This window comes from Phaseolus vulgaris, chromosome 1 (assembly GCF_000499845.2).
Source record: "Phaseolus vulgaris cultivar G19833 chromosome 1, P. vulgaris v2.0, whole genome shotgun sequence".
Taxonomy (NCBI): domain Eukaryota; kingdom Viridiplantae; phylum Streptophyta; class Magnoliopsida; order Fabales; family Fabaceae; genus Phaseolus; species Phaseolus vulgaris.
Window position 1 is genome coordinate 1 of NC_023759.2, and position 13,743 is coordinate 13,743.

The 13,743-nt window shown below is 31.0% G+C and overlaps 2 protein-coding genes across 3 annotated transcripts; one reads left to right on the forward strand and one right to left on the reverse strand.

The window, feature by feature from the left end:
* Positions 1 to 697: 697 nt before the first annotated feature.
* On the reverse strand, positions 698 to 6,705 carry LOC137816275 (chlorophyll a-b binding protein 7, chloroplastic). 2 transcript variants are annotated; one of them, XM_068619352.1, is made up of 6 exons: positions 6,521 to 6,705; positions 6,260 to 6,426; positions 4,307 to 4,453; positions 3,856 to 3,988; positions 3,315 to 3,407; positions 698 to 1,266 (listed from the first exon to the last, which is right to left on the reverse strand). In XM_068619352.1, exons 1-6 carry the CDS (start codon positions 6,653 to 6,655, stop codon positions 952 to 954), a joined length of 990 nt encoding a protein of 329 aa, XP_068475453.1. In that variant the 5' UTR covers positions 6,656 to 6,705; the 3' UTR covers positions 698 to 951. The 2 variants fall into 2 exon arrangements, with proteins under 2 accessions (XP_068475453.1, XP_068475454.1); XM_068619353.1 differs by lacking the exon at positions 3,315 to 3,407 and having other exon boundaries at positions 6,521 to 6,690.
* A 3,599-nt stretch (positions 6,706 to 10,304) lies between these two features.
* LOC137816276 (cyclin-dependent kinase B2-2) lies at positions 10,305 to 12,317 on the forward strand. Its single transcript, XM_068619354.1, has 8 exons — positions 10,305 to 10,743; positions 10,850 to 10,991; positions 11,083 to 11,144; positions 11,252 to 11,363; positions 11,462 to 11,555; positions 11,633 to 11,702; positions 11,798 to 11,936; positions 12,017 to 12,317. Exons 1-8 carry the CDS (start codon positions 10,517 to 10,519, stop codon positions 12,107 to 12,109), a joined length of 939 nt encoding a protein of 312 aa, XP_068475455.1. The 5' UTR covers positions 10,305 to 10,516; the 3' UTR covers positions 12,110 to 12,317.
* The last annotated feature ends 1,426 nt before the right edge of the window (positions 12,318 to 13,743 follow it).

Consider the following 13,743-nt stretch of genomic DNA (forward strand, 5'->3'; position numbering starts at 1 on the left):
TATATATTTAATGTCTTATAACTTCCGAATTCAAACTCAAATATTTGAATGTCTTATAACTTCCTTATTCAAACTTAAGGTAAAGAAATTCTTACTATTATATAAAAGTTTACCATCTTTATCTTGTTTAGGATTAGTGATATATTGACACCACTCTTTCCAAAATGTAACTACTTAACAATTTTTTTTATCAATACAACTACATGTTATCTTATTGTTTATTTATATTTATTATTATATTAATAAAAGTGGTTAACAATTCCTTTTATTAATACAACTACATCTATCCTATTGTTTATTTATATTTATGATTATGATTATTATATTAATAAAAAGGTTGTTAATTACTTGTATTTTGAAAAGCTGATGCCTTAGATATACTTTTCCTATTGTTTAGTGGCATCTTGGTCTACAGACTAATACACAGATTAAGGAGGGTATGCTGGTGGCGATGAGCCAAATCTCAATGGAATGTTTTGGTTTAGGAAAGGTGTCATGGGTTGATGGAGAAATTATCACAATCTATCATTATGTTTTGGCGCAACCAGAGTTTTTTACAAGCATGCTGATAATCAACTTACACCAATGTAACACAATCAGTACCTAAAAGTCTTCAAATGTTAATGCAAGGAATATCATCTTTACGTAGTTGCGAAGGAAAGGTGCAAGTGCAACTTCTCCCATTCAAATCATGTTGTACAAGCAATACTTTGGCTTTATTTTATAAAAAAAAAAACTAATACATTTAAAAAAAAAAAAAACTCCATGATTATATGAATTTGTCCACAACTAAATAGTAACAAGCAAAAAAGTAAAAATAGTTTCTTTTGTACAGAGATTTGACTATTGATTGCGAAGGGTACATGGCTGATGGCTAAACCATTCTGACAAGAATTTCCATCAGAAAAACGAACAAAGAGCATCCAAACGAATGCAAATTCCTTACGGACATTACATGACGAATTTCATCATGTTGAGGGAGTCCAGAAAGTTGTTGTGGAAAGGATCGGAGATGTGATCAATGAGGTTCTGAACAGGACCTTTACCCGTCAGTGCTGCTTGCACGTAAAAGCCTAACCAGGCAACCATTGCCAAGCGTCCATTTTTAATTTCTTTTACCTTCAGCTCTTCAAAGGCTTCGGGATCGTTGGACAGATTCAAGGGATCAAACAAAGCTCCTCCAGGATAATTTATATCACCGGGCAGGTATATCCCTAGAGGCTCCAATGCCTCAGTCCCACAATATCTAGCGTATTCCGGTCCAACCTGTTTAGAATCTCTAATTATTATAAATCTCCATTAACATTAGCATACATGTAGTATCATCTAGTGTCTGGAGAGTAACACCACAATCCATTTCTAAGATAAGTGTATCCAAGAAAAACAAACTTGATAACCTAACAAAAAACTTGTCTAAACTTGGACAAATATGACAAAATAGGTACAACCAAAAACAGGGAGAGAAACACAACATAACAGTTCATTTGGAAACACAAGAAGAAACCGGAAGAAAAATATTCTTTGACAATGTCACTCCTTTCAAATTGATTGTTGATCTCATTGAAGGAAACGAAAATAGATAAAAGTTCATATTGATCTTGTTAAATATAAGTTCATCAATAATGTGATAATATATGAACCCATAAGATGTAACACAACTTGGACCAAAATGTTAGAATGAAAGTAGAAAAAATAGAGCTACATCTTGTTACATTACAGTTTTCCGTGGAAAAGACCCAACATGTTTGTAGTCACAGTTTAACATTTGTAGTCTACTCAGTTAGACCAAGGACCATTTTCTTCGACTTTGACAATTTTGGTGACACGAGAGATCATGAAAAGGCTTTGGAGATGGAGTTGCAACATAGGACACAAAAGGACTTGTTTATATATAGTAGGCCATTGGATTCATATCTTATGTCATTCAGTCGACCATACCACATTCCTATATAATAAAAGAGTCAACATCAAATGTTACCAAACAATTTAATGATAAGGCTAGTCGACTTAAAGAAATTACATTCAAGAGACAAATAAGAATGAAGAGGACAATCTTCAAGTTTAATGAAGGGAAAGAGAGACTTGGCAACTCCTTTGAAAGCAACTTTAAACTCATTTCCTAAGGTAATGAGGCAATTTTTTGAGAATACATAGATATTATTAGATATTATTTGATATTATGATATATTATAGATATTGTTAGATATTTCTATCTATGTAATGGGCTTAGCCCATATTTTTAGAGTCCCTAAGATATTTGGTTCTACATATTACTACAACACAACTGAAAATCATGCTTCTACCATTAAGCACTGATTTTTGGGTAATACTTTCCTTTTTATTGATGATCATGGTATCCTTGATCAAGGAACCAAATCTAAACAAAAGAAAACCACAACATGTAATGTTTCCATTGAGTTTCACAATAGTGATAGTAGGAGCTTCAAAAAAAGGAAGAACAAGACCTATAAATGGCATTTCCATAACCAAAGAAATAAAAACTAAGTAAAGGATCACAGATCTCAGATCCAATATCCAAAGAAGATTACGGTGACAAGATAGGGATAGAAACGGGACCATGAAGCACCAACAAGAGTATTGGTGGTGTTGCATATAAATTTGGATGACAAAAAGACAACGCACTAACTACACACATGTGACAAAACTGCACAAAGAGGTAGTGCGTACATGCACATGAAAGAGTTCTTGCCTCCAAAACTCTTAAGATTGGGTCTCACTCAATAAGGTGCACTGGATTTGGGATTTGCCAAAGAAAATGGTGGCCAATGACGATAGACAACAATGGACGTGACCAGAAGAGGAAGAAAGATAGTGGACTTGAACCCATTCCAATATCAAGTTAAAGACTAAGATTAAGATGAACAACTTTTCACTCAGCTAAACTAATTGTGTGTGTGTGTATAACAATAGTCTAGATATGATTTACAGAGATAGAACAAGGTTACAACCTAGGACACCTACAACCTACTCAAGAGAGATAAATATAGAAAATAGACAACGAAAAACAACTTTATGACAAATATCACAAGAGCTTTTCTAACATTTCATTACGTTATGTCTCTTGACATATGAAGGATTCCAGGCCATATTTTGTAGAATTAAAATGAGAAGGCTCATCCAATACTACCTAGTTGACAATCTGAAATCATATATGTTACACTACTTCACCGCTTAATACTCTGTATGTAGTTCAAAAACCACCAGATGAAAAATATCACAAGAAAAAAAATATAAGAGCTGAGACATAATTGTTAACATAGCTCACAAAAGTAGATAGGGGATACAAGCATTACCATAAGGAGTGCTTGGCAAATAGCAATGACGACCACTCCCTGACTTCCAGCAAAGTGGAGGCCTTGGATGCCAAGGTAATCCAGAGTATCTCCCTATTGAAAATTAAAATATTCATAAGCAAGGAAGTGTCCATGACCTTTATTACAATTATCTTGGGCATAGTAATAACACAGTCATATATGAGAGCCTCCACTTATACTACTACTACTACCACCACCACTATCACTGTCATCATCATCAATAGCAAAACACATTGTCAATGTGGTAAGGGAGAAAAACATGATCAAAAAACCTATTACAAGATACAAAATATGCTAAAAGCTATAATCAACATCTTTTAACTTCAATGAAATTTATCATATTGTATGTCTAATGTATTCTTAGCAATAAAATCATTCTATTCTACCCTAATATTTGAGAGAGAACAAATTGTATCAACATTTTCAATTAATTAATAACACAAACTTCTAAATGATAAAGCCCAACAAATTAACAAGCATAATTGTACAGAAGACGGTTCAAGAGACAGGACATCCGAACCTTGAGCTTTGAATAACCAACACGCCACCATACAGGTTCTACAAAGTGAAAGGCTCCCAATAGGTCTAATATTTCTGGAATCAGAGCTCCAATAGACGCAAGCATAGCCCACCGAGCATGCAATATCTCAAAACTTAATGATGAAAGAGGTTAAGATGATCATATATAAAGCTTCACACAATATAGAAATATCATGAATAAATAATTTTGTGTTATACAATATGTTTTTTCTGTTAATTTGAAAACAGTCACTTCAAATTATAGATGAACTATTTAAAAGAAACAATAAATTATTGTCCAAACTATACCGTAATAATTAACAATTTTTATTTTATACATAAGTAAATAAAAAAATCAAACATTTTATCATATGAAAAAATACCAGACATGACAAAAAGCAAAAACACATGCATAATGGCTTCCATTAAAATATTAAAAATATATAACATACTTGAAGTATTTCTGCAGAGCCACAGGATCCTTGCCTAGCCCCGCAATGTCGAAGCCATAATCCCCAGGCAAGTCCCCAGTAAGATATGATGGGTATTCATACAATATAGGACCAAGCCAACGAGGCCGATCCTCTCCATACCAAGAGCTGAAAAATAGTTAAACATATTAATGAATGTTTAACGAAATTAGATTAAAATTGGACACACAAGTGTTAGTTGGAATAATAATCATACAATGAAATGATAATTTGAAACTCTCTTTTCTCTTATGTATTTTCTAGTACAACTCTTAAATAACAAAGTCAGAGATTAGTTAAACTAGTGCTCAAGGTATTCAAGAGATCCTGACCTCTCCCCATTCTCTATTCTCTGAGTACAAACCTTTCCCATAAGATAAGATCCCCCTCTTCACAATCCCTTTTTCTTATTTATATGCAACATGCCTTCTTCAAACTATCTACATAACTAACTCACTAATATAAGATATAACTAAAAATGGGTAAATGACTAGCCTATTGTAACCAGCTACTGATGGGGATGACCTAAGTACTCCTCCATTCCCCTAAATATTCACCTTGTCCTTGAGGTCCTGGTTGAAGCTTGATGATCAAGTCAATCCCCACCTTGCAGCCCAAAATAGCTCTACCCATCCTGGATCAAACACAAACAAGTAAGTGCTTCCAATCTCTTCAAGTGCTCTATTGTTTATTATGTTATTAACCCCATAGCAAAGCATCACTGCCATGTCTAACGAGAACCTGAGGCTCCATTGAGAATTTAACTATTGTAAATGGCAAAATGTGATCATCAAAGTCCTTCACTATCTTTTGCTAATTCTGACCTTTAAATTGTTGGAGTCAAGGTGAGTTTGAATCTCAAATTCGATAGCAATGGACAAGAAGAGTCGCATATAAGGAGAAAAGACAAGCAAACTTATTGTCTTAAGGTTTTTTTATTGAAGGTGATGTCATAGTTTTTTAATCATTTGGTGCCAAATCTCTCCGATTTCTCCCCTGGAAGAACCCAACATAATTGTTAGGAAAGGAGCAGTTTGTCTCTTAGTACTCGGACAAGGACCCAACTGCTCACATGTTCAGTTCCACTCTCACCTCCTCCTTTAGCCTTTTCAAGCACCCTATATTCTTGCACTGTACCTTCTTACTTAAGATCCAACAACATATTCTAAGGATTATGGATGACTAAAAATGACTAATTATAATGTTCCTAAACATTTATCCAAGTCGAATTCGGAACTCAAGAATCCCACCACTTAAACCATGATATTTCTCAACATGGTTAATTGGCATCAATTCCAGTGAACAACTGTACCCTCATCTCCTATCCTCCATTCTCCGACTTGTCTAATGCACTCCTTCCAACTGTACATTTGTCGAGGATCGGGTGAGATTTTCAAGAAGGTCTCCAGTCTTTATCATTCTCGCTTCTGACATCACACTACAAGATTGTCAAAACTACCACTCCCTTTCTACTATTCTCATGTCTTCTCTTTTCCATGGTTATAATCTTCTCTCTGGCCTCATTTCTTTGCTGAAATATGTACTGCTCCCTCTAGATCAAGACAGCTCTATATATGTTGGTTGATAGAACTGGATCAGGATAGAGTTCCATTTCGGCATGATTGATTTAGTTCTCACTTTTTTGTTTAAAAATTGTTTCCTAATACAATTCTATGTTATTCATCAATCAGTTTCTCATTCCAAATCTATTAAGTTTTTGAAATTTGTCTCTAAAACAAATGTTTTAAAACAAAAAAACACCACCAAGGGTTAGGATCACATGGTGGGAATTGTTTTAACTTAGCCAAATGTTTCAACCTCTAGTCCTGAGTCCGCAGTCTCCGGAATTTTCTTTACATAATACAAAATTTTCATTTTGAGTTGTGGTCACAGTTGAAACGCATACGATGGATAGTGTTGCTTACCGGGGATTACCTCTCCTTTCGAGCTTTGTTGGCTAATTCCTTGAATTTAGACGAGTTTTCTACAGCAAATTTCTTTTTCTCCTCCATTTTCCTCTGAAGCAACTCTCCTAGCGGACTATTAGCTATGGCTTTCACGGCAGTGAAAGGAATAGCTGAGAATAGTAAAACTCCGGCAAGCTTAAACGGAACATATTCTCGAATGAATCATAGGAAGAAAGAATGAAAGCAGTAACAGTGGAAAATAGAAAGTACGAAATGGAATAGCACGGACCTCTTGCCACGAAGCATTGCAGGAGAAAGAAGGCTGCTCTGTTTTGGAGCTGTTTCTTCGTTTCGGGGCAAAACTTACTGATCTGAAAAAGTCAGAGGAAGAAGAGGAAACTGACAAAGGATGAAGCGAAACCATGACCCCTCACTTCAAATGCCCTTACCCTTCTATATCCTCACACCTTAGTACTAATATCCTCTCCTCTCTCACTCATGTCTTACACAGAAAAATAACAGTTGTAAATAATATTATACCAATATAGATTTTGGAGTAATTACATAAATATTAAGATTATTTTAAACTATACTTTAAAATTATAAACAATGAAAATGCAATATTTTAAAACAAATTAAGTAGTTATTTGAAATTTTAAAAAACTAAAATTTTGATATAATTTTAAAAAAACTGAAGGATGCATTAATTTCAGTTAGTATGGTTTTTAATTCACCTTTTCAATACATTCAAATTTATTAAACAAATCTAGTCTAGTAATAATGAAAATGCAATATTTTAAAACAAATTAAGTAGTTATTTGAAATTTTAAAAAACTAAAATTTTGATATAATTTTAAAAAAAACGAAGGATGCATTAATTTAAGTTAGTATGGTTTTTAATTCACCTTTTCAATACATTCAAATTTATTAAACAAATCTAGTAATAACACGAGTTATTAATCTGCTTTTATTTTAAAAATTATTAAAAAATAGAATTAAAAAATATTATTCTGAAAGAAATGCACTTTTAAATAAACTATTTTTAGTGCCATTTTTTAATAAAACTTGTTCTTAATTAAATAAAAAAAACCACATTCTTAAATAACAACATTATTTATTATAAACTTGAAATCTCTCTATTTATAACACAACACTTTCTTTTGATTCTCATTACACACATTCAAAAATTATTTTATCTATTCAAAGTCAATGATCCAATATGCCAATTTTCTTGTAAGTTTCTTTTACTTTTCTATAATTCAAATAATCTAATAGGTTAAACATTTACAAAATTAAAAATAAAACACTCATTAATTTCATTTAACAATTTTAATAAAATACCCAATAAAATATCAGAATGTCAAATATTCATGAAAAAATTAATTAGTACTACTTGAATAAAAAAAATCAAATATAAAATTTCAAATATTAACATATATTTATTATCTAGTTACATTAATATTAATATTAGATAAAAAAAAATGTCGCAAATGTAATATATTTTTAAGCCTCTATATAGGTACTAGTCATTTTTTTAAGATATGAACCTACATAATTTATAACATTAATAAAGGAGATGGTATATACAAATTTTATTATTTTATTTTATAATTAATATTTTTTAGATTAAAATAACTATTTATAATAAAAAAAAACTACTTACAATAATCTAAGACATTAATAGGGGAATTTTATTTGTGTATTAAATTCTAATGTTATTTCACTCTTTAAGTGAATTTTTTTTAATAACTACCTAAAAAAAAGACTACATGTAATAAAATTATAAAAATTATTTATATTTATTTTTATAATTACTTTTTGTGATTTTTTTATAATTTATTAATAGTTTTATTTTAATAATTATTTATATCATCTTTATATAGAGAGGATGTATTATTTGGTTTTAATTGGAAAATTGTAATACTTTCATTAGGTAGATGTTTTATCAAAGAAGATAGCATAAAATACAAGTCAAATCTTTTACATACATTAGGTAGATTAGGTAGATGTATTATAAAAATCCTTTATTTTATAAAAGGCATCATTTGTTTATTCGTTGTGTTATGAAGAATAATATTACCATTACGAAATAAACTTTAAGTCTAACTCAATCCTATAAAACGGCTCATATCGATTTTTTATATTTAAATTATACATTTTTATATTTTAGTAAAAATAGACTATTATTTTATCATCTAAAAAAAAATAAACAACATAACATATTAATATTAATTCACTCATAATTCTTAATTGTATAGTTATTAAATATTTATAAGATCTTATTAATCAAAACTTTGATTACATATAAAAACACTATAATTAGTCTTTTTTTAATCCACGAGATTAAAAATTAAAGTATTTTATTCTCATTTTTTACTACAAAATAAAAGACATTATTTTAATAAAAATAATTCTTGAAAAGAAAATTTGTAGATAGCTTCCTCATCGATGGATCATTTCAATGAAAAATACAACGGTTTCACACACTCTCATAAACAATAAATTTATACAAAATTTAGAAGAAGAAAAAAAAGTGTTATCAAAATGTATATATGTTGTGTTTGTATGACCATCTAACAAATTTGTCTTTATATAGATATTTAGATATATAATTGTTATTATGTAACCTTCATGAGATATAATTTTTGTGAACTTGATTTGTGATTTTTTAAAGTTTTGAACATATATATAATTTATTTTCATTGCTGGTGTGATGGTAGATTAACCTTATGCAAGATAGCTTTCGACAATTTCCACCAAATGATTGATAAAACTGAAAATATAGAAGGGATCAGATATGAAAAAACATTGATTAACATCACACTAGAGAGAAATTGATAAGTAGAGGAAGATCCACCACTTTAAATTAAAAATTTTAATATAAGAATTAAAATTTATAAAGAATAACTAAAAGAGAATTTTCACTTTGAAAAATTATTCAAATTTCAAAATGTTCAAACTTTTAGTAAAAAATTCTAAAAAAAACCATTATATATTATGGATTTACATAAAACTATTAGTATTTGTCATAATAGAAGAACATATATACTTTTAAGGCAGGGACAATTTTGTATTTTATAGGACATAAATGTTAATTTTAAAGTCATGTCCAAGGCAACATATTTTCACAATAACTAAATTTATTAAAGATTTAGAACAAGACATAAGACTAAAATCTTATATGCAAACACTAAACACATCATTATGATGAAAGGACTACTAAAAACTAGAAATAAATCATCCTAGATTTAATTATTTAACAAATGATGTATAACTTCTTTGAATTTATGTCAATTGTAAAATAGATATAGAAAATTCAAAATTAATTAGCATAAAGTGTTATTTATAATAGTTAATTTTCTCTTTTTAAGATTGTACAATTTTATTATTAAGGGATCTCATTATAAGTATTGGACAACTAAATCTCTATTTATTTTTTTGTTCTTCTAGAATGCTTATTAAGAAGTTAAAAGGAAAAAAGAAAAAAATAATTATGATAAATAAAAGATTAAGAAATTGTTTTTCATGTATACTTTTAGATAAAAATAGTTTATTTGAACTATGTTCACACTATAATTTAATCAAAAATCACATTCTAGTATAAGGTTGTTAGTTTTTACAATAACCACTTTAAATGTTGTATAAAAGACAATTTCATACTGGTTGATAACATAGAAGTTTTTACAACATGTAAATATTAATTAAATCATAATTTTTATTATATTATTGTTCATGTTTGCCTTTTAATTTATTAATATTGGTTAGTATAAGTTGTAGCTACTTGTATCTCTTAACTAAGGTTCGGATCGTAATTACACTATTAAAAAAGCGTTTACATTTTAATTTTCAAAGTTGGATTTAAAAAACTAAGTCGTATTGAGGAGTTTTTGAACTTTTTAAATTCAAATATATTCAGTAAATAATTTTCATTTTATCTTAAAAATTGTATTATGTTAATCAAATTTAAAATAGTAATTTAATACATAAAATATTTAATATAGCATTTTTATATGACATTTGCAGTAACCTAGAATATGAATGGATATATTTTGTGGAAAGAAAAGAAAAAATATAAAAATATTGATATTCCTAATTTGATGTTGAGGAGAAGGGGAAGGGGAGCGGGATTTGAATTTCAAAAAAACAAGTGTCCGTTGCACAACGACTAAATTTATGATTTGAAATTTATTGTTATTCATTATATATATTCGAAAATGGGGGAAGGGGTTTTGTATTGTTTGAATTGAAATTGATTTGAATTGAGTTAAGGAGGAGACGAAGAGAAATGGAGAAAGCAGGAGGAGTACTGTCGGCGAAAGAGGCATTCGAGAAGCTTGAAAAGGTTGGAGAAGGAACGTACGGAAAGGTGTACAGGGCAAGAGAAAAGGCCACTGGGAACATCGTTGCCCTCAAGAAGACTCGCCTCCATGAGGACGAAGAAGGTGTTCCTCCCACCACCCTCCGCGAGGTTTCCATTCTGCGGATGCTCTCGCGCGATCCCCATGTTGTCAGGTACCCTTTCATCTTCATCTTCTTCTTCTTCTTTCTCTTCTGCAATTTTTCTGTTGTTTCTTTCTTTCTTTTGTTTGCTTATTCCTAATTCCACACACACACACAGGTTAATGGATGTCAAACAAGGTCTGAACAAGGAAGGCAAGACAGTGCTCTACTTGGTATTTGAGTACATGGATACCGATCTCAAGAAATTCATTCGCTCTTTCCGTCAAACTGGAGAATCAATTCCACCTCCAACCATCAAAGTAATACATATTTTTAATTTTTCAGATCTCCCTCGATATTATTCCCTTTTCTTTTTTTAATCAATTTTGTGAATTGTCAATTTGGTCACAGAGCTTGATGTACCAACTTTGCAAGGGCGTTGCTTACTGCCACGGCCATGGGATCTTGCACAGGTTGCTAACCCCTTATCCTTGTTTCCTTTCATTTTTCTCGCATTTGCAAATGTGTGAGTATATATATACGTATATTAAAAGTTGAAAGTAAATCAATGTTTATTAAGGGACTTGAAGCCTCACAATCTCTTGATGGACCGGAAAACAATGATGCTTAAAATAGCTGATCTTGGACTCGCTCGAGCATTCACTGTACCAATTAAGAAATATACGCATGAGGTAAAGAGACACGAAAAATAGCATCTTCTCTAACAGATAATATTTTTTTTTCTCTATGGCTTCGTTTATCATTTGTATGTCAATATCTCTGTTTTCAGATACTTACCCTGTGGTATAGAGCCCCTGAAGTTCTTTTGGGAGCCACCCATTACTCAATGGCTGTGGATATCTGGTCTGTTGCCTGCATTTTTGGTAAGGATATATTGTTCAACTTGTTGTTTGTATGTCAGGTAGAGGGTTTACTAATCTTATTTGTGTCTCAATTGTAGCCGAACTTGTCACCAAGCAAGCACTCTTTCCTGGTGATTCCGAGCTTCAACAACTCCTTCATATATTCAGGTGAAGCGTTTGACAATAATATACCTGGCGGTTTTTGTGTGTCTTTGTCTACTCTGTTTGCTTAATTTTGCATTTAATTCTACCCTTTTATGCAGGCTGTTGGGCACTCCTAATGAAGAAGTGTGGCCAGACGTGAGTAAACTAATGAACTGGCATGAATACCCCCAATGGAATCCTCAAAGTCTGTCAACGGCTGTTCCGAGTTTGGATGAGCTTGGAATCGATCTGCTATCTGTTAGTTATCTTTGGCTAACTCTTTTTTAGTAGTTCCTGTTGAATTTCATTTCATTGTATTTTTCTCCTTTTCTTTTCAGCAAATGTTGAAGTATGAACCTTCCAAGAGGATTTCTGCGAAGAAAGCAATGGAACACCCCTACTTTGATGACCTGGACAAGAGGCACCTTTAGGGAGAACAAATTGTTTGAAGATTTGGATGGTAGAAATTTAGGACCAACAATTTGCTCCTTGTATGCTTCTCTCGAGCGTTTGTACCCCATGGTGCGTTTTCGGACAAATACTTTTTGCTCGTGGAATGGGATTTATATGTAGTAGTATTGCTTCTAATGTTTTCTAGACATTCTAATGAAAATATCAAGATATCTTATTATGATGAAATTCTCCGTCTTTTTTATGCCAAATCCCTGATCTGGAGAAGGCCACTATTATCCTCATATAAGGATGGTCATTTAGAACTTGACATTTTAAAATGACGTATCGGCATCTAAAACTCCTCTTTGGAAAAGTTTCCATAAACAATTTTCTATCGGAAGTTAAAATTTAGGGAAAGTTAAAGAAATATTTATACCTCTTAACTTTTTTTTATTCTTTTATTCTTTTCTTAATAAAAATAATAATAAGTAACCGAGAGACATTTTATTTTTCTTATTTAGCTTTTAGTCTTGTTTTTTAAAAAAAGGACAACGTAATATTATATATATTAGCCCCCACTGGATTGTTAAGGTTTCTTCTAAAGGAGAAAAAAAAATAATGCTGACAACATTGCTGCATCACTTACTACTTTTTTTTAATACTTATTTTTATAACGGTAATATATTAATTAATAAAATTATGAAATTTTTCTCCCTCCCAGCTAATTAATTACTGTATATTTTTACTATTAAAAAATTATCAAATTTTATTCAGTTATCATCAAATGTGACAATATTAGTCCATCTTGTCTTCATTTCCCACATCCCACTGTCTCCATTTTCCACATCCCACCAACATGTACAAAACTTCTTCCCCTATCGAATCATCACCTCCCACAAACATTTTCATCTCCTGACGTGCATCCCTCCCGTTACCTCTTTTTAAAAAAATTCAACTTTCACTAACCATCGCTACAAAATGTTATATTCCTATTACTACTCAACAATATCGGTGTATTAAAAAGTTTCTCCATCAGATTCTTCATCACGTGCTTATTTGACACGCATCCTGCTGCTCATAATGTATCCTCGTGTTGTGAAGTCACATATCTTCTAGTCGACTGGGAAAGAAAACGTGTGACTTAGTACTTACGGTTATTCCATATAAATATAATTATTGTTAAAAAATACTACCTTGGGAATGTCGAACTTGTGTTAAAATCACAAATAATAATATTGCATTGCAACTTTAGATGTCACCTAAAATAGTACTTAAGAAGAGGTTCAGGAAATGTTTGAGAGTTTAATCATATCATCATTCATAAATTAGAAATGTAATTGAAAGAAAAAAATTATGTGATAAAAAAATATATTGTGTTATCTATTTGATGAGTTGTGTTTACAAAAGGTATAACATGAATTGAGGAAAAAGTGTTGTACTAAAGTCATTTGCATGTATCCATGAGTTCGTGAAATGGACCGCAAAGATGGATTTACGATTTCTAACAACTACGATGGATGAGGCACAATTTGGGAACAAGGTTGATGGAAGTTGAACAATCCAAGTCTACACTAATATTGTTGACATTCTTCGTTAGTTTGGGTTAGTGGGGATTTCTAAAAAAATGTAAAATAAAGGCAAAACGAAACAATAAAACACAAGGTCCATGGTC

Excerpts from the sequence above, each read along its gene's own strand:
- LOC137816276 (XM_068619354.1), top strand. The coding sequence starts at position 10,517 with ATGGAGAAAGCAGGAGGAGTACTGTCGGCGAAAGAGGCATTCGAGAAG. Across the intron at positions 11,145-11,251 it reads GGCCATGGGATCTTGCACAG|GGACTTGAAGCCTCACAATC; the intron begins GTTGCTAACCCC and ends ATGTTTATTAAG. Across the intron at positions 11,556-11,632 it reads GTCTGTTGCCTGCATTTTTG|CCGAACTTGTCACCAAGCAA; the intron begins GTAAGGATATAT and ends TCTCAATTGTAG.
- LOC137816275 (XM_068619352.1), bottom strand. The coding sequence starts at position 6,655 with ATGGTTTCGCTTCATCCTTTGTCAGTTTCCTCTTCTTCCTCTGACTTT. Across the intron at positions 3,408-3,855 it reads TTGGTTATTCAAAGCTCAAG|GGAGATACTCTGGATTACCT; the intron begins GTTCGGATGTCC and ends AATTTTCAATAG. Across the intron at positions 1,267-3,314 it reads TTTGCCAAGCACTCCTTATG|GTTGGACCGGAATACGCTAG; the intron begins GTAATGCTTGTA and ends GATTCTAAACAG.